This window comes from Lynx canadensis, chromosome B3 (genome assembly GCF_007474595.2).
Source record: "Lynx canadensis isolate LIC74 chromosome B3, mLynCan4.pri.v2, whole genome shotgun sequence".
In the NCBI taxonomy this organism is placed as follows: domain Eukaryota; kingdom Metazoa; phylum Chordata; class Mammalia; order Carnivora; family Felidae; genus Lynx; species Lynx canadensis.
Genome location: NC_044308.2, coordinates 136,303,320 through 136,326,116, shown reverse-complemented (window position 1 = coordinate 136,326,116; position 22,797 = coordinate 136,303,320). Strand labels below are relative to the sequence as shown.

Sequence of the window (22,797 nt, the reverse complement as noted above, 5' to 3'; positions counted from 1 at the left end):
CGCGGAGAAGCAGAGGAGTGGGGCTGCGGGGCGGGGCTTGGGGGCTGGGGCGGGGCGGGGCTTGGGGGCTGGGGCGGGGCGGGGCGGAGGGCGGGGCGGGGCGGGCTGCGGTGGGGCGGGGCGGGCTGCGGTGGGGCGGGGCGGGCTGCGGTGGGGCGGGGCGGGCTGCGGTGGGGCGGGGCGGGGCGGGGCGGAGGGCGGGGCAGGACTGGCTCTGGGTTTTGCTAGGGGCTGACCGCGCCGAAGGGCCTGCCCCGCGAGGGGCAGGCCGAGTTTCCATTGGAAATCATGAAATCACCCCCGCTGGTGCTTAGATGTTTCCAGAGCTCTGCGAGGACAAGGAAGGCGGCACCATGATGAGTGAGTCTAGCTTTGCAGGGAGCTGGCAGCCTGGGCTGGGGTGGGGGGCAGGCCTCCCGGACCCCCAACCTAGGACGGGCCAGACGCCCCGCTGTTTTCCTTCGTTCCCTCCACCTATTAACTAGCTAACTCACTCTCCGTCTCTCTTCCCTTTTCGTGTCCCAAGAACGGGCGGCTGCCGCTGCAGTGGGAGGAGGTGAGTCGCCTGGATCCCCTGCGTCGCCTGGGAGGGGACTGCGGAGATGCGGGTTGGGAGGGCCGCCGGGGTGAATGTTAGGAGCAGAGAGCCGCGCTCACAGTGCTCCCGGGAAGAGGACGCCTGATCCGGGGCCTGGCTGCACCCTTAGGCCTTCTAACGAGCGCGTAGAGATTTCCTTTGACTGGGGGTGTTGTTTATACAAACTGCAGTGGTATATTTCACCTCCCACATTTACACACACACGCACACACAGTGACGGGCAGTGACTTCCGCGGTATGTCACTGCCACTTCCTGGGTGGGCCTCCCGTGACCTCTTTGTCCCCCACCTGACTCCACATCCCCCCCTTTCTCTTTGCTTTGGGACCCCCCCCCCCGAGCTGCCGTGTCCCATCGATGTTCAGAGCAGACAGGCCCCTGAAACTGCCAAGGAGTTCGGGAGGGGTCCCTTCCCCTGGCCCGCGCCCCGACCCAGCACCTGTTCCCCGCAGTCGTGGCCGTGGGGGCCGTGCCCGTGGTGCTGGGCGCCATGGGCTTCACCGGGGCGGGAATCGCCGCCTCGTCCCTAGCGGCCAAGATGATGTCCGCCGCTGCGGTCGCCAACGGGGGTGGAATCGCCGCGGGCAGCCTGGTGGCGACGCTTCAGTCGGTGGGTAAGTGTTGGGTGGGCGGTGGACAGGTCGGGGGAAGGGTGGGGGAGCGCAGGATAGTGGGGAGAGGAGCAGAGCGAGGAGGGCGTTCACCCCAGAGGCTAAGCCTGAGGGAGGGCTCAGCTCCCTCCAGTTCCGTGGTTCTCATCCTCCCGGGTCCTTTGTCCCTCACTGTCCTCTTTCTGGCTCCTTCTGAGTGAAGTTTGGTGAGAATGGAGGGGTAAGGGGCTCTGAGATCTGAGAGGGAGAAGAAGGGAAGGAGCCCAGGGCTCTGGGTACAGCCCTACCCAAATCTGACACGGGAGTGGCCTAGGTGGGTCCTTTCCCCTCCGGGCCTCAGTGGCCTCCTGTGTAAGGTGAGGGGACCGGTTGCTCACTGGATCTTTGGCTGACTGTCCTCTGTCTCTAACTTCCCATAGATTCACCCCCTCTCCTGTCTTTGCCACCTCCAGCATCGTCTCCCCAAAGTGGAGCCCTGGGGGTTTCAGAACCTAGTGGAGGGATCCAGGTCTCTGGGCCTCAGACATCCAGAGGGGTCGGGGCCACTGGCCACTGCAGGTTCCAGGACTCACCCTCTGTCTATTCCTCAGGGGCAGCTGGACTCTCCACATCATCCAACATCCTCCTGGCCTCCATTGGGTCAGCTTTTGGAGCCTTGCTGGGAGGCTCAAAAAAGGAACCTTCTTCCTCTTCCCCAGCAGAACCCGGGTCTGAAGGGGAACAGCCAGGAGAAACTGAATCCCAAGTTCAACCTCCAAACCCCCCGCTCAGTTCAGAGAAACAGGAGAAATAAAAATCGCGTGTGGATGCACCTCCACGTCTTTGCTCCTTGCAGCCCTGTTGGGGGGGGGGGACTGGAGTTTTCCAAATCACCCCATCCTCCCCACCTGCCTTGTGGAGGGGGTAGAGGCAGGCTAAGCACAGAATCAGTTGGCAGGAGGCTTTGATTCATCCTAGTCTCACAAGCGATGACTACATCCAGGCTGTATACACCCAGGACCATTCTTTGGCCTTCTGTGGGCCTCACTTTCCCCCCTCATTTAGTGATGGGGGTTGACAAAAGTTCCCATTGGGCAGCTGGGGTCAGGGGTAGCCAGGATACATATTGAGCCGCTGACGACAGAGCACTTTGCCCTTCCTTACGTATGGACACTACACATCCTGACTTTGAGGTCAGGCAGGGAAAGGCCAGTGTCTTGCTCATATCAGGATGTGAACAAGACACTGGCCTTTCCCTGCCTGACCTCAAAGTCCCGTGGGGAGGCTGGCAAGCAAATCACCAGGACAACTTAGTATGTTGAATGTCACAGTGGGGCTCTGGGCGCTTCCAGGCAAGGAGACTGAATCACGAATGGTCACTACGCCGTGTCTGGAAAAATCCTCCAATTCCTACCCTGGCAACAGGTGCGATTGGTATCCCCTGTGTCCACTCAAGTCCAAAGTGAGGGCTTACTTCCTGCCAGAAAGGTCTCTTCTCTGGAGTTGCTGTTTGTTTGTTTGTTTGTTTGTTTGTTTGTTTTTAAGAATGCGATACAACATAAATAGAAATAGAAATTCTAGAACTTCTGCTTACACCCCAGTAAATAGTCTGGGGGCCTCTAGGGGCACCCTCTGCATTTTGTAGACTCCCACTTGTGGACGTATCCAAAGGAGAGGCCACTTAGGATGTAGAAAGCTGGAGAGAGCGTCACTCCCAACCTACAACACGAAAAATCCAGACAACCTACTGTGGTAGACTCTGGGTCTGGAGTTCAAGAGAGCGGACGCAGGATTGCAATGTGAGAGAGGCTAATGTCCAGGAGGAGACAAGAGCCCCGAAGAAGGGTCTTTGCTCCGTTTTTATTAAGATCGGAAGGCTTACAAGCGTGATGGACGTGCAAAGAGAGACAATGAAACCATGAACATTAGCTCATGGGCGTGAGGGAAAGGGGGTTTTGAAGATATGCGGTGTTAGGGGTTTGGGTCAATACAAAACAAAATCCTGGCACTGGGAGGAAGGTTGTTTACAGCAGGCATGGGGCGCCACCTCGGTTTACCTCAACTGGCCTAGGGGACAAGAAAGAGCATGCTACCTCAGGGTTAACAAGGCACCTTTCTTTTGCTGTTAGTTCCTTTCCGGGCAACTTCGGCTGCTGTGGTCTACAGTCCTGTTTTCCTGTTTTTGTCCTTCCTGTGAAAGCACCTTTCTGCGATTGTGCTAAGTTGGGGGGCATTTCCGCCCTGAATCCCTAATCTTGTTTACCTCATTTTTGATGCTTTCATCCCAAGGCTTTTCTATTCCTATACCTTTGTCCTATACTGGCTGGCCCTGTTGACGCAAACTTGGGTGCGTTCATCCTGTGGCTAATTCTTTACGCCTTGTTAACCCATCGGTGCAGGCTCAGGGAATTCTTAAGCTCGTTCCCCCACGACCTACAGAAAGCAATTTTATAAAATGTATATCAACTTTAAAATAAAAGTAAATAACTTTTCTGGAACCCCTCAGAGCTGGCAGGTCTGCTGGGTGCTCGCAAGAAAGACTTGTGGGCAGGCAGAAACCCACAGAACACTTCCCTCGCGGAGAGGAGGCTGGGGGTGGAGGGAGCTACCGCCTTACCTCCCTGCTCCCCTGGGGGACGAGAGCCTCATGCTGCTGGGGGTCGGGCAGTAAACCCCTAAGCTCCCAGAACACAGGTGAAAATCACCGTAGTTGGAGGGGGAGAAAAGAAGAATACCTCCACCCCCAAGGTCGGGGTGCTAAACCCTCCTGGGCGCAGAGCGAACCCACCCACAAGCGGGGGAGGGACAGAGCTACTGAGAAAATCCCCTCCCCAGACTTGTCCAGACTGAGGCCCGATGGGACCGCAGAGAATGCCACTATCCCCGCCGCCAGCCTGGCAAGTAACAAGCAACAGACGTCTGCACGGTTGGGGGGAGCAGGTGTCCAGGGAGACCGTCTCTGAAATGCACACACCACACACCAAAAGGAAGCCTAAAGCTGAGAATGGAGCAGACGCTGAGAAACACCAGCTCCCAAAGGAAACACAAGGTGAAGCTAGTCCCGTGGTAGCCATAGCAACACCTAAGTCCACACCCTGCGCAACTTCCGGTAAGACGGAGGGGTACTCCTAGGGGGAGAGGCGCACTTGTCTCCTGACACAAACACTGTTCACTTCCTGGTCTCCACTGAGCTTGCGCAGCGGACGGTTGGAGCCTTGCCCCCGTACCCCCTGGCACTCACCCTCTAGCCCTTGCTGTCCCCTACTGCCAGCGCCGATGACCCCTTCCCAGGCCCCCAGACCTGGCTGACAAGACAGGCTGGAAGCAGGGTGTCGGCTCCCGCAGAAGAGACTTCAGCCAATGATGGGTTTTAGTTGGGGATGAACACCCTTCAGGTGGGACAGCTCAGGCCTGCCCTAGACTTCCGGGGGTCTCCCAAGGGTCTCCGGAGAATCGAATCTCAGTTGCCCACAGTGCAGACTCACTCATGAATGGACCCTTTCATGGCCGCCGGTCTTTCTCCACCTAATCTTTCATCCCCTCTTGGTGCCCCCTAGGGTCACCTCCCAAACACACCGCTGGCACTTGAGTCCTCGTGGTGGAGCCTCAGCCCAAGACAACGTCCCTCCCTCTCTTCAGGCCACTCGGGAGCCCCCAGGGCTGAACCCAAAATAGCCACAGTGCTCCATTAGACTGTTCCCAAAACTTGGCTGTGTTCAGGCCTTATTCATCTCCTTGCAGCAGAATGAGGCTCACACAAGAGCCACTACAGTCTGTCTCACAGTGACCTCCCCCCCCGGTCCGGACTGCACCGCAACCAGGTCCAGATCTGTCAGCTTTCCAGCAGAGAACACAGCTCAGGCTCTGAGGCTGCTTAAGGATTGTAGGGTAGGTCACTCAAACGAGTGGACGGTCCCTCAGTCTTTGCAACTGTCAGGAAAAAAGCCTGGCACAATTTCAGTTTGAAAAATGTTCCTTCTCCGGGCACCTGGCTGGCTCCGTCTGTTACATTGTCTGACTCCCAATTTTGGCTCGGGTCATGATCTCACAGTTCGGGACATTGAGCCCCGCATCGGGCTCGGTGCGCCTCTCTCTCTGCCCCTCCCGTGCTCATGCGCACACGCACGCACTCTATCTCTCAAAATAAATAAATAAACATCTGTTAAAATTTTTCAAAAAAAAGACAAATGTTCCTTTGCAATTACCTTTTCCTCCAGAAAATCGCTGTTTACCAAAGACACTCGAGAGAGTTGGGCTGGGGCTGGCCCAAAGATGGCTGAAACTGGTGAAGTCGTCCACCTCCCCCACCCTACCTTAAACTTCTTCAGCAATTTGAAATGGTTTGGTTCATCAGGTAAATAATTTTATCTCCCTGAATACAGGCTGGTTGCTGGAGGAGGCGGCTGGGAGAGAGCTGGTGGGCAAGAAGCCAGTTCAAGGCTCCCAATCGAAATAAGCCACAAAGCCAGCCGTTCTCAGCCTGTGGAAAGATGCCCATCTTCAACAGCGGCAAGAGTTAGGGACTCTGGATCATTTCTTCACAAGTTCTTTTAATAAGATCTATAAAACAGGGGCAGCAAAAATCTTGGGGTGCAGATTTTATGTGATGAGTCATGGGCAATGTCTTAACCGTAGTAGATCTGTTAATTTTTTTAAAGTGTATTTACTTATTTGGGGGGGGGGGGAGGGGGACAGAGAGAGAGGGAGAGAGAGAATCCCAAGCAGGGGCTCCAACTCAAACTGAGAGATCACAACCTGAGCCAAAAACCAAAAGTCGGATGCTTAACCAACCCACTGAGCGACTCAAGCACCCCATAGTAGATCTGGGTTGTTGTTGTTTTTCCAATTTTTTTTACATTTATTTATTTATTTTTGAGACAGAGAGAGACAGAGCACAAGTGGGAGAGGGGCAGAGAGAGGGAGACACGGAATCCGAAGCAGGTTCCAGGCTCTGAGCTGTCAGCACAGAGCCCAACGCGGGGCTCGAACCCACAAACTGTGAGATCATGACCTGAGCTGAAGTTGGACGCTCAACCGACAGAGCCACCCAGGTGCCCCTTTAATATTTTTTAATATTTATTTATTTTTGAGAGAGAATATGAGAGAAAGAGCAAGCAGGGGAAGGGCAGAGAGAGAGGGAGACACAGAATCTGAAGCAGACTCCGGGCTCTGGGCTGTCGGCACAGAGCCCGACGCGGGGCTCAAACCCACAAACTGTGAGATCGTGACCTGAGCTGAAGTCGCATGCTCAACCAACTGAGCTACCCACGCGCCCCCCCCATAGTAGATCTGTTTTTAATGTTATTTGTCTTGATCCTCCTGTTCCAGCCCTTTTAAGTTGCTCTGTGAGTATCCGGGGTGCCTTAGAGGTGTCTCCGAAGTCACTATGGGGACTCAGGAGGACGGTGGCAGGGCTCCCCTTCTTCTCTCGCCCAGACTGGGTGCTAATGCAAGTCATAGCATCTCCACCCGCAACCTTCCTGGGCCAGCTACATTCCCCTCATCTCGGGATCCCTCTCTGTGCCCACTGCTTTCCACACTCTCAGACCAGCCACTGTGGTCCCCCCTGGGTCCCTCTCCTCTCCGGTGGGGAAGCCGGTGATGAAGCTGCATTTCGGTCAGAAGGTGAGTGTCTCAGGGCTCGGGGCGAAAGGAGAGAGAGGGCCAGAAACACTGCTTCTCTTTCGTGTCTGAGCCTTCCTAGATGTCTGGTGTCAGGCTCTCCTGCAGGGGTGTGCTGGAAGCCGAGCTACCCAGCCTGAGTGGCAGGGCCCGGGCTGTGGACGGACTGGTGACTGCAGGGTGGCCCGCCGACAGGGAAGCTTCTGGTACTCCCGCTTTTAGGTAATTTGGCCTTAAAACTACCTGGGGTATTGTCTGTTGGGGGAATGGCCCTCGGCAGGCCCCCTGGAAGAAAAAAAAAAAAAAACCATTAGGGAAGAAAATAAGATTCCGCAAGAAATTGTGCGGCCTTACGTTTAGCCCTTGCCATTCCCCATGGAGACTCCTCTACTCGCAAGAAGGATAGCCTCATGCATTTGCCAGCAAAGGCGGCCAACGAAGGAGAGACATATGGATCCGAAAGCCCCACTCCGGTAACTAAGGAGCGTATCTATGGACACAGGTCACTCTGACCCCTAGGCCCACCTGGCCCCCCGGAGGCATTCCAGATGGTGATTGAACCTAGTCGGTTAAAGTACAGAATGGTTCATTGGTTCCTAGGTGCATTGTCTCTCTGAGAATGTATAAGGCGTGAGTTTCTAAGGCCCTCTTGGCCCCCTCCTGGCACCTCGGACCCAGGCGAACACTTTTGTTCTTCAAAACCACGAAGGGTTCAGGGAAACAACCAAGAGGTCATGTCCCTGTAACTGTTCCACTTGAGGTGTTGAGAGATAAATGGCCTTTCGTGAGAACAGCAAAGCAAATACTTTACACATTATAGATAAACATAGATACATGATAAAAACAATAAAAGAAATTAATCAATAAGCAAAGGGCAGGAGGGAACGTTATGACAAAACAATCATGTTATTCCTTATTGGGTGATTATACAAAGGGACAATTTTAGAATTGGGTAATGTTAGAAAAACATAGAGGACGTATGTTACAAGGAAATCATTCGCATATATAATGCGTTTACTGCAATAAATCGGCCAGTTCAACACACTGCTGTTGTGTGTCCATTTTTATTCAGTTTTTATTTTATTTTAGTTTTTATTTTATTTTAGTTTTATTTTATTATTTTATTTTAGTTTTTTATTTTAGCTTTTTATTTTAGTTTTTTTGTTTTTGTTTTTATTTTTGTTTTGTTTTATTTTCACTTTTTTGCCAACGCCGTTCATCCTCCGGGAACCCCTGAACCTGCTGGAGCTGGACTCCGGCAGGGGTGGCTCTCATCCGCTCGGGGACCACACCTTCATCTGGCTGAGACTTTCAACGAGTGCCCCTCTCCCCACGTGTCAGAATGTGAGCATTTGTTTTCCTGGGCTGGTAAGACTCCCGAGAAGAATCTTCCTCCCTTTATTCTGAGCGTTGTAACCTGGCCACCAGCATTCTGGGGACCTATCGATGAAGCTCGAGGGTCTCAACGCTTGTAGGAGAACTCAGTTCTAGTACGAAGGTCCTGCTCTCAGCAGTACCTGGTGCCCCTTGTCCCAGAGACCCAGCCTTGCCAAAAATCAAGTGCCAGTGGTCTGCTGGAGGGGATCTCTGGGGATCTGCCTCATTCCTGTAACAGACATCCAACAGACTTGTGCTGGCCTACCGCAACGCCACCTTCCAGAAGCTGAGCCCTGGGGGGTCATCCCGGGCAGAGCTGCCTCTTTCTCCCCTCCTCCACTGACAGCTTAAGATTCAGCTTTCTCGGGACTGCTAAGTGGGGAACCACATGGCTGTGTGATTTCCAGCTCCTAATGTAGTGTTACTGTCACCTTCCCGGTCCTCTTTGCCCTTGTGGTTCTAAGCATCTTTGGTCTGTTACCGTTATTTTAGTGGCGTATGGAGAAGGAACAGGTAAATGCAACCCTCTGTTGGACTGATTCCTCTATGCTCATCAAGATACCCAACTGTGTTCATTAGAATATATGTCTGCTTGGTGTGAAAGAGACCCTCTTGACTCGAACAAGGGAAGTTTCTTTCTGTTACTCAGTCATGAGTCTCGGCTGGGGTGTGGGGGAGAGGGTGGCTCTGCTCCTGGGGGCCCAGTCTCCTGCAGTCTTGTTCTGCCTTCCTTAAGGTGCTGCTGTCATCCGCTGGCTCATGATGGCCACTCCCCCGCCTGCAGCAGAAGTCACGGGAAGGGGACGAGGGGCAAAGGCGGGTCCACCGGCTCCCCTTTAATTGCTTATCCCCAGAGCATCGTATACTTCGTTCTACTCATCTTTCACTGGCCAGAAGAACCCAGCTGAGTGAGCACACCCAGCAGCAAGAGAGACTGAAAATGGCAGTCCTTCCCCTGAAGATCATGCACCTAGCCGGAAATCAGGCCCAGAAATCACGTGAGCCAGAAGGAGTAGACATTGAGCAACTCCCAGCAGCCTCTACGGTGTTGCTGAAGATGCCCATCTGGACAGGAGGCCATCCTAGACCCGCACGGTGAGAATGTGCCTCCCTATGCTCCTCCCTGCAGCATGCTGGCCATCGTGTGCTGGAAGATGGTTAGCTGTGGAGGGGCCTTGCTTCCCCTGATAGCGGGGGTGCCTGTGGGCAGGCAGGGGCCCCTGGAATCTCACAGGCGCAGGACCCAGAGTTGGGCACCAAGTGAAGCCAGGAATTTCAGGAATCCTGGGGTTGCCTAAGCGTGTTCATTCAGCTCCCGAGGGAACACCCCTCGGCCTAATGAAGGGAAAAGCGATAGCAGGCCTCTGCTGCTTTTCTAACCCTGCCTCACAAATGACCACAAAGTCAGCGCTTAAAATAATGCCCAGTTCTTACATTTTAGCGCAGGTCAAAAGTCCAGGAGGGCCTGAGTTCTCTGTCTAGGTTTTACAAGACCAAAATCAAGTGTTCAGCCAGACTGGGCTCTCATTCGGAACCCGTGGTAAGAAACTTCAAATCCCCCTCCAGTCCAATCTCTGATTCCTCCTCTGTGAAGAGCAGAGAACATTCTCTGCTTTTAAAGGGTTCATGTGACTGGGCACCTGGGTGGCTCGGTCAGTTGGGCGTCCAACTTTGGCTCAGGTCATGATCTCATGGTTCGTGAGTTCGAGCTCTGTGTTGGGCTCTGTGCTGACAACTCAGAGCCTGGAGCCTGCTTTGGATTCTGTATCTCCGTTTCTCTCTGGCCCTCCCCCGCTTATTCTCTCTCTCTCTCAAAACTAAATAAATATTTTAAAAAATTAAAATATTAAAAAATAAAGGGCTTATGTGAATAGATTAGACACATCTGCTTGGCCTCCCTTCTGTCATATAACTTAACATGATTATGGGAGTGGTATCTTACCATGTTCACATGACCCCCCCCCACCCTCCCGGCACTCCAAAGGTGGGAGGAGTATAGAAGGGTGAGGGTCAGGGTGCCTAGGTGACTCAGTCAGTTGAGCATCTGACTTCGGGTCAGGTCAAGATCTCACAGGTTCAAGCCCCGCATCAGGTTCTGTGCTGACAGCTCAGAGCCTGGAGCCTGCTTTGAGTTCTGTGTCTCCGTCTCTCTCTGCCCCTTCCCCACTCACGCTGTGTCCCTCTCTCTCTCTCAACCTCAAAAATAAATAAATATGAAAACAAAATTTTTTTTAAAAAGGGTGAGGGTCACTGGGCACCATGCTGAGAAATCATCCTACTACGGAGGCCCCTTCATTTCTTGTTTCCAGTTCCTTGCTTCCTGCCCATCTCTACCAATCCACACGAGGCTGAGGCAAACCTGGGCCTGGACGAGGATGGTTGCTCCCCAAGTCCTTGGGGCTGGGGGGGGCAGATAAGGACTTGAACCTCTTCCTTGCAGAGACTCACCTCCTCCCATCACAGCTGCGCCAACCTTGACTAGAAACCAAAAGAACATTTTGTGAGTGGATCCATACTGGCCTCCCCTTTGCTCCCTGAGCCTACAGCCCACCTATGGGGAGGGCGCTGCCCAGCTTGGGAGACAGGAGGAAATGACTGCACCTGTCCCCCTCCCTGCTTCACTCGGACAAGGGGGGTTTCTTGGGAAGGTGGCTCCCACGGCCCTGAACTTGGTGAGGATTGCTGGGGAGTCCGATTCCAGATGTAAATGACCTGCCCCGAAGGGATTTGCATGCCTCGACCTCAAGTTATCTGGAGACAGGCTTCAAAGTCCTTGTTTCAGAAAACCCAATTATCACATACAGTTTTTTGCTTTGTGGGTTTTTGTTTTGTTTTGTTTTTTCTTGTTGTTGTTGTTGTTGTTGTTTTTGGTCTGTCTGTGAATTGATCGGTTGGCTGTTTGTGGGGAGATCAGAACTTTTTCTTTCTCTCTGCCTTCTAAGGCTGGTTTGTTTCAAACAAAACCAAACAAACCCCCGCAGATGTCTGCTGCAGCTGTAGGGGCTAGGACTGCAAAAGATAGAAAGATGTGCAGGAACGAACTCATCCAGCTCCCCAGGAAGAGGGACTTGGGGTGATGGTAAAAAAAAAAAAGTTAAACCAGAGGGGCCACCTGGGGTGTAAGGAGTCAGAGACTCAAGAATCAAAAGCCTGGGGGCGCCTGGGTGGCGCAGTCGGTTAAGCGTCCGACTTCAGCCAGGTCACGATCTCGCGGTCCGTGAGTTCGAGCCCCGTGTCGGGCTCTGGGCTGATGGCTCAGAGCCTGGAGCCTGCTTCCCATTCTGTGTCTCCCTCTCTCTCTGCCCCTCCCCCGTTCATGCTCTGTCTCTCTCTGTCCCAAAAATAAATAAACGTTGAAAAAAAAAATTAAAAAAAAAAAAAAAAAGAATCAAAAGCCTGGATAGAGGGGCATCCGGTGGCTCAGTGGGCTAAGCATCTGACTCTTGATTTGGGCTCAGGTCACATTCTCACGGTTTCGTGAATTCAAGCCCCGTGTCGGGCTCTGGGCTGACCACGTGGGGCCTGCTTGGGATTCTCCTTCTCTCTCTTCCCTTCCCCACCACTCGTGCTCTCTCTGTCTCTCTCAAAATAGATAAATAAACTTAAAAAATTATTAAAAAATATTTACAAAAAACAAAAAGGCCAGTTAGAAGGTATTTGCTATTCGACATTATTGTTTGGCAGGAAAGGTGACGCCAGGCTGGCCGGGAGCTTGGCCTATCTGGTCCCCTACGTACACAGAAGGCCCATGGGAAATGGGTGCTGTTCGCCTGGTTAGCCCGCTGCTGGGCGCCCCCACTTGTCACCCATGCAGAGGGTGGCCAGGTCCTTCCAGAAGCTGCCCCTCCCTGAGGCCTCCTCCCTAGACCAGATTTGCATTTTGATTCTACTTCCTATCCCAGGCTTGAGAGCAACCCCACCTCCTGGTCCAGGGCTTTTGGCCAACGTTCCTTCATTCATACATGAGGGTCAGTGTTGTCTTCTGTCGTGGCCGGCGCGACAAACACCGAGGTCAGGGTCCTGAGGGTAGGGGAATGCAAGAAAAAAAGAGAGAAGAGAAAGTTTGGGAACAGGAGGGTCCCCTGGGCTGATGGCCCAAGTGACGGCTTTATTGTTGCTGTACACAATCTTTTATAACCAGACTCTTATAGGTTAGGTCATTCTAAGAATAAACAGGTTTCACATAATTGCTGCCCACCAAAACATTTAGTTCTGTGTTTCTTGTGCACTTTCTAGATGGGTCACAAGACCTTGTTGATAAGATTGCTAGCAAAACACAATTCCCATGTTTGTTTCTATCTGACTCGGGGTAGAAAAAGGGAGGTAGCATTACTGCCAACACCTGCAGACCACAGTCTTCAGGAGTTAACTTTCTCAGCCTTGACAAGGCTTTCGTATGCCCTTGAAAGTGGGGGAATGGGAGGGGGAACTACCGGGTTGGCTTGAGTCAACAGGGAACGCTGCTTGACCCGGTCTCAGCCTGGCACCGGCCCGGTCCCCCACAGTCTTCCTCTGTGATTGTTATCCCCACAGTCTTCCTCTGTGATTGTTATGATAATTAAACCAATTGGTAAATGTTAAGTGCTAAGCATAGAGAGTAGGAGGGCACAGTGTCTGATAACATCTAGCTTTCTTATTATTTTATGGATTGCTTATCACAAGCTCAGGAGTCCTTATGTTTCTAGCGAACAGGGAGGGCTGCTGGCTGTGGCCCAGGCCCTATTCCTTGTCACACTTCCAAGCACTGAGTGGGGGCCCTAAAAGAGGGGTTTGTTCTCCAGAGTCAGTTACCTCCAAGTGGGGAGATGGTCAAGGCCGCAGCAGGGGATTCCACCAGGGAGGAGCCACTCAGTGTCCCCAGCAGAGATCCCAGGGAAGCTGTGGCCTGGCTCAGGGCAGCTGTGGATGACAGGGTGACTCCCGCGGAAGAACAGAGGGTGAATGCACAGTGTCAGAGGTCAGAGGTCGGCAGTGGTCAGGGGCCCGGTCGTCCCCATTCCATCCTGAGCTGCTGTGTGTGCTGGGGGAGGTGGGAGGGCCCCAGGTGTCCCCCCCAGGAGACAGAAAGGTAAGTGGCACACAGGAGCACTTTGCAAGAACTGGAAGCAAGTATTAGACACTCACCTACTGACACTGACAATTTCAAAAACGTGGTTCTCAGTGCAGAAAAAGCAATAGAATAAGGTCGGCAATGCACTATTCTGCATATAAATTAAACTCGCAAACAAAAGCCAACACCCATTTGCAAAAATAAATACGGTATGAAAACCGGAAACACATCAAGCATATAAGAAAGGTTGACTTTGGGGGGGGGGGAGTTATTGGCAGGGGAGGGGGGCTAAAAAGAAAACCACAGGCCCAAAATGGCATCACTTAGGTTAAAGCCCCAAGTGTAAACCAAGACTTCCCACCTAACCTGAAGGCAGTTTCAGTGCCCCAGGAATATAACCCTTAGCCGGTCAACATGGGAATTTCACAGACAGCACTAGGAAATTTACTGATGGACCCCTTCCCTTCCCCTTAGGAGGGTGACCTTGCCTAAAACAATGGACTCTCTGCTAATAATTTTTTTTCTGCTCTCTCTCTCTCTGCCTTTGAGAACTTTTCGTGTTCCATGGACCTGCTAGTTGGGATGTTGCCAGATTCATGAACTGACTCATAATAAAGCCAACTAGACCTTTAAAATGTACTCAGTTGAGGGCGCCTGAGGGGCTCAGTGGTCAAGCAGTTAAGTGTTGGATCCTTGATTTCAGCTCAGGTCATCATCTCAGGAGTTTGTGAGATTGAGCCCAAGTCGGGATCTGTGCTGACAGCAAGGGCCTGCTTGGGATTCTCTCTCTCTGCCCCTCCCCCACATACGTGTGTGTGCGCGCGCGCACGCACATGCTCTCTCTCTCTCTCAAAATAAATAAATAGACTTTTAAAAATTCTGTTAAAATGTACTCGGTTGAGTTTTTGTTACATAACAGAGGCTAAAGGGAAAATAAGCAGCAAGAATAAATAGCTAAGATGGGAGACAGAGCTCCCAGAAACTAATGAAGAAAACAGGCCCAAACTGAAGAATTTAGTTAAAATCAATGCTCTGGATCTGAGACCCCACAGGGGTCTCAAACTGCTATGAAAGCCTGGTTGGACACATAGGTAAAAACCTAAAGGAGGTAAAGCCAGAAATGGACTCTGTCCCTCCCCATCTACCTCCTCGCTCCACACCAGCTCCTCCCTGAACACTCACCTGCGGACGGAAGTCCGGCGAGGGCACTGCCACAGGCTGCCGAGGTGGCTTGGGCCAGGCTCACTGCCATCACCTTGGATGCCACCATCTTAGAAGCCAGGGAAGAGGCTAAGGTGGCTATCTGGACGACTTCCGTGGTGCAGAGAGTGACTGGCACCCACCAGATTCAAATCTGCTGAAAGGCTGTTAAACCACAAAATTCAACCCAAGTAAATTTGAAGATCTAATTGGCTTTATTAAGCAAATCATGTATCCGCCTGAAGGGACTTCAATTACCTCCATTCTGACCTCAGTTTTTCCTTTCTAATTGATTAGGTTCCTCCTTACAGCTTATCTTTTTTTAAAAAAATTTTTTAATGTTTATTTTATTTTATTTTTTTATTTTTTTTCAACGTTTATTTATTTTTGGGACAGAGAGAGACAGAGCATGAACGGGGGAGGGGCAGAGAGAGAGGGAGACACAGAATCGGAAACAGGCTCCAGGCTCTGAGCCATCAGCCCAGAGCCCGACGTGGGACTCGAACTCACGGACCGCGAGATCGTGACCTGGCCAAAGTCGGACGCCTAACCGACTGCGCCACCCAGGCGCCCCTAATGTTTATTTTTGAGAGAGAGAGACAAAGCGCAAGCAGCAGGGGAGGGGCAGAGAGAGAGGGAGACACAGAATCTAAAATAGGCTCCAGGCTCTGAGCGATCAGCACAGAGCCCAATGCGGGCCTCGAACTCACGAACCATGAGATCATGTGATCATGCGATCACGATCTGAGCTGAAGTTGGACACTTAACCCACGGAGCCACCCAGGTGCCCCAACAGCTTATCTTTCAACTCAGGCTGGAGACCGTGGGCCAAGCATTCTGCTGTGAGAATCGGAAACTATCCCCTCCAGCAATAAAGACCCCAAGACTGACCCCAAGACAGTGAGGACCTGACCTTTACTGACCATCTGCAGTACTCACGGACTTTGTCCACATTTTCCATATCTAAACCTTGAAGTATTTTGGCACTTTAGAGACGGCCTTTGGGACAGTAGCCCACTGTCTTCCTGATGGTGGCCTCACTGAAATAAATCCCTTTCTTGTTTCTCCACTGCTCATCTCTCTGCCTTTGGATGTTGCCAGTGGTGAGTGGCCAAGCCAGATCCGTTTGGGCTCTGCCCCCACCCCCAGAGCCAGGTGCTCTTGAACCCCCGCGCCCCAGTTACAGGGCAACAGCCCATCTAGCAAGTAGAGAGATGCCCTGAGAAGCTGCACAAAAATGAAGGCTTTCCTGTAAGAAGGAGAGTGAGGCAAGACATCATTAGCAAAAGAAAAGAAAGGATTGTTTCAGGCCGGGACATCTTTTTCAGGAGAAGGGAACGTCAGGGTTTGTGCCTGGCAGATGACTTCACTAGGGCTGATCAGGAAAGGACAGATGGGCTCTTAAAGGGTCACATTCGTGGGAGAGGTTGAAATTGTAATTAAGTCTTGGTGCGCTGTTGGGGGGGGGGGCAATGAATCCAATCTGGGTTTGTTTCTTTTTTAACAGGGTGGAGTTGGATGGGGGGGAGGGGAACACCAGAACTGGGGGTGTGCCTACAGCTTTGAAAACTCAAGGGGTTCAAGCGGTCCCGAGGGGCTGTTCTGAGCTTTTAACGGTAGTGATAAGGGAGCATAAGGCAAGCTAACACCCCACAAACCACTCCCAGGTGGGATCTGAGTGAAATATATTCCTCAGGCACTCCCAGCAGCCCAAGAACAAAGGACAGGTCAGAAAACAAAAGGTTAAACTGATTAGAGTCTCCTTTAGTTTACAAATATTTTAGTAATACTTCAAGAAAGGGGCCATCTTATTATTGGCTAATCTCCAGGACCTCCCTACTATCTTAATGCTAATGCCTTGCCAGAGGGAAAATCCACTTTAGTTTGACAATAGCTAGGCTTCCAGTAATCTGTGAGTCTTCTTTGGCATGAGGAAATCCCTTTAAGAAACTTCCTCTTGTGGGGTGCCTCGGTGGCTCAGTCCATTAAGCACGGACTTTGGCTCAGGTCATGACATCACCTTCAGTTTGAGCCCCACGCCAGGCTCTGGGCTGACAGCTCACCTGCTTCCGATTCTATGTCTCCCTCTCTCTCTGCCCCTCCCTCACTCTCTCTCTCTCAAAAATAAATAAACATTAAAAAAAATTTTTTTAAAGAAACTTTATCATGACTTTACCGGCCCCAACTCCATAGCATATAACCAGTTACCCTGCACAACCCCAGGGCAGTTCTCTCTCCCCACGGGTCCTGCCGCCCTGTGCTTTCCTAAAATCACCCTTTCTGGACCAAAGACTTCTTCAAGAATTCTTTCTTGGCTGTCAGTTCTGGACCCCCCCCCCCCCCTCCATCACTTCAAAACTCCACCAGGCAGCAGCCTGGAAAGGGTTAAGGGAGGCTGGCGAGTGGACTACATTTCTCCAACCAGGCTGCTTCCTTCCTCCCCAAAACCCCAGCACCAACTTCTCAGCTCTTCCCAGGACTTTCCTAAAGTTCCACAGAGCCGTTTAAAAGATGCCAGAATTAGGAAATAAGAAGCAATTACGCCTTAAAGGCATAGATTGTAGTCAAGTGGCTCTAGGTTTCTGTTCTTGCGTCATCTCCTCACTTAAGATGATGAGAAAAGAGAGCTTACGATCCCCATTTTATAGATGACAACACATCTCTGCCACAGAGCTGGTAGGTGATCTGCCCCAAGTCCAGCTGCTTCCAAAGCCTGGGCTTGGAATGGTTCCGATTTGGTTCCTCCCGACGCTTGTCTTTTTCCCCTGCTTAGCCAATTGCCACCCGGGCTCAAACAAGACTCATCGTGTCAGAGCCCCAGAGCCCAGGGGCGGTTGGGGCTGGAGTCCCTCCCCTCCCCACCCCACCCCAACTGCCGGGATGCTGAACAAAAGAACCTTCACCAAATGGATCCACAAGAGCTTCCCTCCCACTCACGGAGCCCCCGCCCACCTGCCCTCGGAGGTCAGGGGAAAGAGCCCCTGCCCACCCCTCCCTGTATTACCCAGAGAAGCAGATTTTCTCAAAACGGGTCTCGGACCCAGAAGTCTGAGCCTGAGACCTTGGATGTGTTTCCAGAAGATCTGACTCAGGATATTTATAACACGACTCCCTTCTGACTGAAGCACAGCCAATGAGGTAGGTTTTGTTTTTACTGGAAAACAAACTGTAATAGAACTGTTAGGCTTTTGGGCTCGCCAGGCAATAGACATTGTGTGTTGGGGGGGGGGAGGGGGAGGGGGCGCCAAACTGGATGTAGACAGCAAGACGCAGTAGTCATTCGTGTTAGGCGGGGATGTGAGCAGTCAGCTGTGTTGTACTGCAGACCAGGCGTCACCGAGACCGGCACCGGCTGATGACCCATCTAGAACCGAGAACCAGCGGGAGCCAGAGGTCTGCCAATGTTACAGGATGCTGGTCCTTGTCCCACGGAGTCCAAGAATGAATCTTGCAGACAACAGGGAGTGAGCAAAGCAACTGAATTTATTGAGAGAAAGCCCAACTCAAGAGTGAGAGGGCTCACGACTGGGTAGCCGCCGAGCATTTTTGTCCCTGACTTTTTTTTTTTTTAATTTTTTTAAATGTTTATTTATTTTTGAGACAGAGACAGAGCACGAGCTGGGGAGGGGCAGAGAGAGAGAGGGAGACACAGAATCCCAAGCAGGCTCCTGGCTCTGAGCTGCCCCGACTGAGTCACCCAGGCGCCCCAAGTTGCAGTTTAAATATCACAGGTTGGTCCACCCATCTAACTACTTTATCTGTTTCAGTAAATACTTTTACAAGGGCTTGGGAAGGTTTTACTTTCCTTCTGGGTACTTAGTTTCATTTTAGCTTAGGGGAGGAAGGTTAAAAATTTTTTTAACAGGCACACGTGGGTGGCTCAGTCTGTTGAGCATCCAACTTCCGCTCAGGTCATGATCTCGCAGTTCACAGGTTCAAGCCCCGCATGGGGCTCTGTGCTGACAGCTCAGGGCCTGGAGCCTGCTTTGGATTCTGTGTCTCCTTCTCTCTCTGCACCCCCTCCCCACCTTGCTCACTCTCTCTCTCTCAAAAATAAATAAACATTGAAAAAATTTTTGTAGCATGTTTTGCAACTTGGCCAATTTCTGACCGCAGCACTACTGTGTAGGTTTTGTTTGTTTGTTTGTTTTTAAGCTGAGACAAACAGTAAACATTTCTGGCAGGATTTGATGCAGGCTGACTGGGTTCGGGGACCCAGAGAGGATCCCAGAGGATCAGCCAAGATGGTCCTTGGCATCACACAGGGTAGAAATCAAACACAGGCTGAGCAGAAGTGAGAGCAGAGTTTATTAAATAGGGTAAGTGATAGAGTATAACAGATGGACTGTCTGGGAGACTCACAAGGGAAAGTAAAGAGAGAGAGAGGGAGATTCCCCTTTGCTTGGGGTCTAGGGTTTTTCCTGAGGATGTGGTCCAGCGTACATGTCTTCTCAGGCATCCAGGAACTGGTCAAAACAAGGATGAGTGCTCGGGTGTCCTCCATAAGTCACTTATGCCCTGGACCCAGGGGTCCTGGGGTCAAGGTGTCTGGAGTCAGAGGTCTTGGAAAATGTACATCCAAATGACTACCTGGCCCAGTCACTGCTTAGATGTTATCGATTGTGCTAGAAGACCCCAAAGAAATCATTAACTCCTTGACCTTTACAGGGAGGACATTCATGATCTGAACCATAAGGCATGTGTAAGATGGGGGTGTAAGTAAAAACCAGTTCTTTCCATGAGATCCCTCTAGTTTCTCTGTCTTATATTGAAAAAAACCAAAAAACCCTTGGACTCCAGAGGCACTCTCAGAGAAGGTGCAAAAGATACTTTGTGTTCTTTTTCTACAAGGTACTGCAGGCAGAGATCCAAGAGAGCTGACTTTGGTAGCAATTTTCACCTTTAGCCCAATCTGCTGCTCTGATATTTACCAGAATTTGACAAGGTGTTTTTTTTTTTTTTTCTTAACGTTTACAAGGTTTTGTTGTTGTTGTTTTTTAATGTTTATTTATTTTGTTGAGAGAGAGAGAACGAGCAGGGGAGGGGCAGAGAGAGAGGGAGACAGACTCCAAAGCAGGTTCCAGGCTCTGAGCTGTCAGCACAGAGCCTGACGCTGGTCTCAAACCCCTGAGCCGTGAGATCAAGACCTGAACTGAAATCAAGAGTCAGATGTTTAACCAACTGAGCCACCCAGGCGCTCCTAATTTGGAGACTTTTTTTTTTTTTTGATTTAAGGACTTTTAAGTGCACTTCTTAAATGATCTTATCTGATTGGAGCGTTCCTTGTGGTGGCCATTGTAATTTTCCTCAAGGGCTAGCAGCAGTTTGCTAGGACCCTAGCTGAAAAAGGGGTGCAATCCATGTTTCTATCTAGCCACACTTTGGGGCGCCCAACCTGATGGTTACCAAGACAATTTCTCAGGACACAAAATAAGCTTAGTAAAGATTTTGCCATTTTGGCAGATCCTTCTAGCTTCCGGGACTACAGTTCTTAGACATTAAAAAAAAAAAAGCAGGTGTGCCAGAAAACGGATCACGTGACTCTTTAGAGTTTAAGGATATTTTTGGCTAAGACTTTGGGCTTCCCAGGGCTGAACAAATCCCTGCAAGGGGTGTGCAGCTGGGTTGAGGATTGTACAGTGTTTTACAGTGTTCCTCGCCGCATGGAAATTTTCTTGAGGCTGGCCGGTGACCTAGTGTCAATTTAACCTGTGCCATGACCCACTTATCCTAGCGCAGGAGTCTTTGGGTTTGGGAGTGATTGCTCTGATAGCTCTTAGGTTCTTGACCCGTGCCCACCAATTTTTGTGGCTTTTCGGCTTTGGAGACGCCTGTTAGCAATAGCTTTTATCTACATAAGGTGCACGAACGTGTGTGCCTAAGCCCACCAGCGGTAACCAAGAGGTGACGGGCCAAGAGAGGTTGTGCACCCCACCAGCAATTCCATTGTGGATGAAACCAGCAGACCAGGAAGTGGGGACTGCAGACTGGAACTCCAGAAAGCAATCCCAAAGAGCTGGGGAATTGCGACCTGAACCAAGGGCCAGAGACTCAAGTTCCAGACAGAATTGTCTGCCAGCTCTAGATGACCTGCCAGACCTGGGACTAGAAAGCCACTTAGATGGGGGAGCTCAATGCAAAGAGAACAGAGCTCAGAACTGAAAGGAACTCGGCCCTAATCCCATATGGAAGCATGGGTTGGTGGTTAACAGCATGATCTCTGAGCCAATGGCCTGGGTTGGAATCCTTGCTAGTTGTGACCTGGGAACAGTTCATTAGTCTTGATGTGCCTGAGTGTGGTGACACAGGGACACTCAGAAAATAGACCTATTATTCCATTTACTGTTTCTAGTGGAATAAGTTCCACGAAAGTATAGATTTTCCGTCTTTTTCTCTTGGGTTAGTACTCAGGAGCTCTGTAAGTGGGTTTTGAATGGGCGCATGAATAAGGAGGAGAGAGAGGAAAGCGAGAATCTCAGTGTGAGGTTGAGGAGGAAAGGAGGGGCAGGAAATGAAAGAAATGGCAGAATCGGGGGGCAGGACATCCTTGATTGTCCTAAGCAATGAGGCTTTGCCTCTTATGCAACACAAGGAAATGAGGTGGCCAGACCCAGGGCCCGGCCCAGCCCTCTTTAGCTTTGGAACAGCAACCCGAACAGTTGGGCAAAAACTGGTCCAGTCTCACTGAGATCCTGCATAACCACCGTCCTTGGGACAAGCAGGGGAGAGGTTTGCAGAGCTAGCTTGCAGGAAAAGTCTCTGGATGGGTTGGTATTGGCTCTGCCTTCCTGGCGGCACTCATGACATCAAGGACATTCCCCATGGGGAGAAACAGGCAAAGTGGTTTCTCTGAATTTCCTGTCACTAGAAGACAACTAGAAAGACAACCTGTGGGACAGGAAAAAGTGGTTCCATCAGACGACATCTGCCATTAAAAGCACCATGAACAAGGATGAGAGCAAGTGACCTATGAAGGGGGAAAAAAACCCCAAACCTTTGCACTGTTACTCTCTGCATTGTCAAGCGTTTTTATGAATCAGTTTTTGAAAGGAACTATTTATTTTCTTTCTTCCTTATTCTTTTTTTAAGTTGGCTCCATGACCAGCATGGAGTCTGACATGAGGCTTGAACTCATGACCCTAAGATCAAGACCCAAGCTGAGATCAAGAGTCGGACACTTAACTGATGGAGCCACCCAGGTGCCCTTGAAAAGAACTTTCTCCAAAAAGAAACCCGAAGACAAGAAGAGGTAGTCTCCAAGGAGAGAATTACTATGGCCAATAAATATATGAAAAGATGTGCAATCTCACTAATAGTAAAATTGCTTTTTAAAGCAGATAACTGTGTGTGTGTGCATGTGTGTGTGTTTGTGTATGTGTGTGTTGCATCTATTATTGGTTTATTAGTCAAGGTTTAACTACAGTAGCAGAAGTCACTCCAGCTCACTTAAGCACAATGGGTTTTAACACAGGGAATTAGGTGCCTTCAAATAGTTTCAAGATTGGAGGAGGAGGTTCAAGGTTGAAATTCCATCCTCAGAATGACACTGAAGACCTGGACCACCAACGGTGCAGCAACCACTACCAGCATCAAGAAACTGAGACATCAAGGGGTGTCTGGGTGGCTCAGTCGGTTAAGCATCCAACTCTTGATTTGGGCTCAGGTCTTAAGCATCCTGCTGTTTCTGGAAACCAAGGTCCCACTACTGTGATTGGCAGCTAAAGCCCTGTCCCCCTCCCACTTTCCAGTTCTGGCACAGGGGGGACTATGTGGCACGATCCAGGTTATGCACAGAACTGGTGCTACACGGGAGTCTGGGGAACATGGACGTTAGCTCTCCGTCGTGGAGAATTTAGAACAGGGGATGAAAGAGAGATGATTGAGAACCTCTTCAATATCTGCTGCAGGTAGTAATTAACTGAAAACAGGCAGTGTTTGCCTGGGCAAAGAGAGGCGAACCCTCTCCTACTGTGCTGGGTGGTGTGTATTCTGAGGCATACTTTCCGGCTAGCAACACGAGACAGATAATAAAAGCTTCCATTCCATTTGACTCAGAAAATTTGCTTCTTGGAACTCATTTTAAGAAAAGAGTCAGACACACGCACAAAAATATCAGCCCGTGAATGGTCATCATGGTGTTATTGATGACAGCAAGCCAATTGTTTGAAACAATAGGGAATATGGAGTAAAAATTTCGTGCCTCCACAAAATAGAATTCTGTGCCACCACTGATGATAGAAGCAAAGGAAGGTTTGCCACGGAGTGAAAAAAGAAATCTGAGCTCGGGGACCCTTGCTTGTGCTGGCTCCTTCTAAGACCCCAAGAGCGATTCTGGTCATGTGCTCACATCACTAGCCTCACT

At 50.8% G+C, this 22,797-nt stretch overlaps 2 protein-coding genes and 1 long non-coding RNA gene across 7 annotated transcripts in view; 2 read left to right on the top strand and 1 right to left on the bottom strand.

The window, feature by feature from the left end:
• Positions 1-201: 201 nt before the first annotated feature.
• Positions 202-2,019, top strand: IFI27L2 (interferon alpha inducible protein 27 like 2). Its single transcript, XM_030319871.1, has 4 exons — positions 202-360; positions 527-556; positions 1,049-1,210; positions 1,798-2,019. The coding sequence occupies exons 1-4, from the start codon at positions 315-317 to the stop codon at positions 1,998-2,000; spliced, it is 441 nt and encodes a 146-aa protein (XP_030175731.1). The 5' UTR covers positions 202-314; the 3' UTR covers positions 2,001-2,019.
• A 4,401-nt stretch (positions 2,020-6,420) lies between these two features.
• LOC115516820 lies at positions 6,421-17,526 on the bottom strand. 5 transcript variants are annotated; one of them, XR_003969680.1, is made up of 5 exons: positions 17,440-17,526; positions 14,418-14,600; positions 12,977-13,205; positions 12,106-12,205; positions 10,353-10,663 (listed from the first exon to the last, which is right to left on the bottom strand). It is a non-coding gene; the product is annotated as an uncharacterized LOC115516820 (long non-coding RNA). The 5 variants fall into 5 exon arrangements; XR_003969677.1 differs by lacking the exons at positions 14,418-14,600; positions 17,440-17,526 and adding an exon at positions 6,421-7,093 and having other exon boundaries at positions 10,545-10,663; positions 12,977-13,996; XR_003969678.1 differs by lacking the exons at positions 14,418-14,600; positions 17,440-17,526 and adding an exon at positions 6,421-7,093 and having other exon boundaries at positions 10,634-10,663; positions 12,977-13,996.
• The window catches only part of DDX24 (DEAD-box helicase 24), a 33,199-nt gene continuing 27,889 nt past the window's right edge, over positions 17,488-22,797 (top strand). Inside the window, exon 1 of the mRNA XM_030319868.2 lies at positions 17,488-17,573. The gene's annotated coding sequence lies outside the window, so the exon portion shown is untranslated. The remainder of the gene's footprint in view (positions 17,574-22,797) is intronic.

Excerpts from the sequence above, each read along its gene's own strand:
- IFI27L2 (XM_030319871.1), top strand. The coding sequence starts at position 315 with ATGTTTCCAGAGCTCTGCGAGGACAAGGAAGGCGGCACCATGATGA. Across the intron at positions 557-1,048 it reads TGCCGCTGCAGTGGGAGGAG|TCGTGGCCGTGGGGGCCGTG; the intron begins GTGAGTCGCCTG and ends TGTTCCCCGCAG. Across the intron at positions 1,211-1,797 it reads GGCGACGCTTCAGTCGGTGG|GGGCAGCTGGACTCTCCACA; the intron begins GTAAGTGTTGGG and ends TCTATTCCTCAG.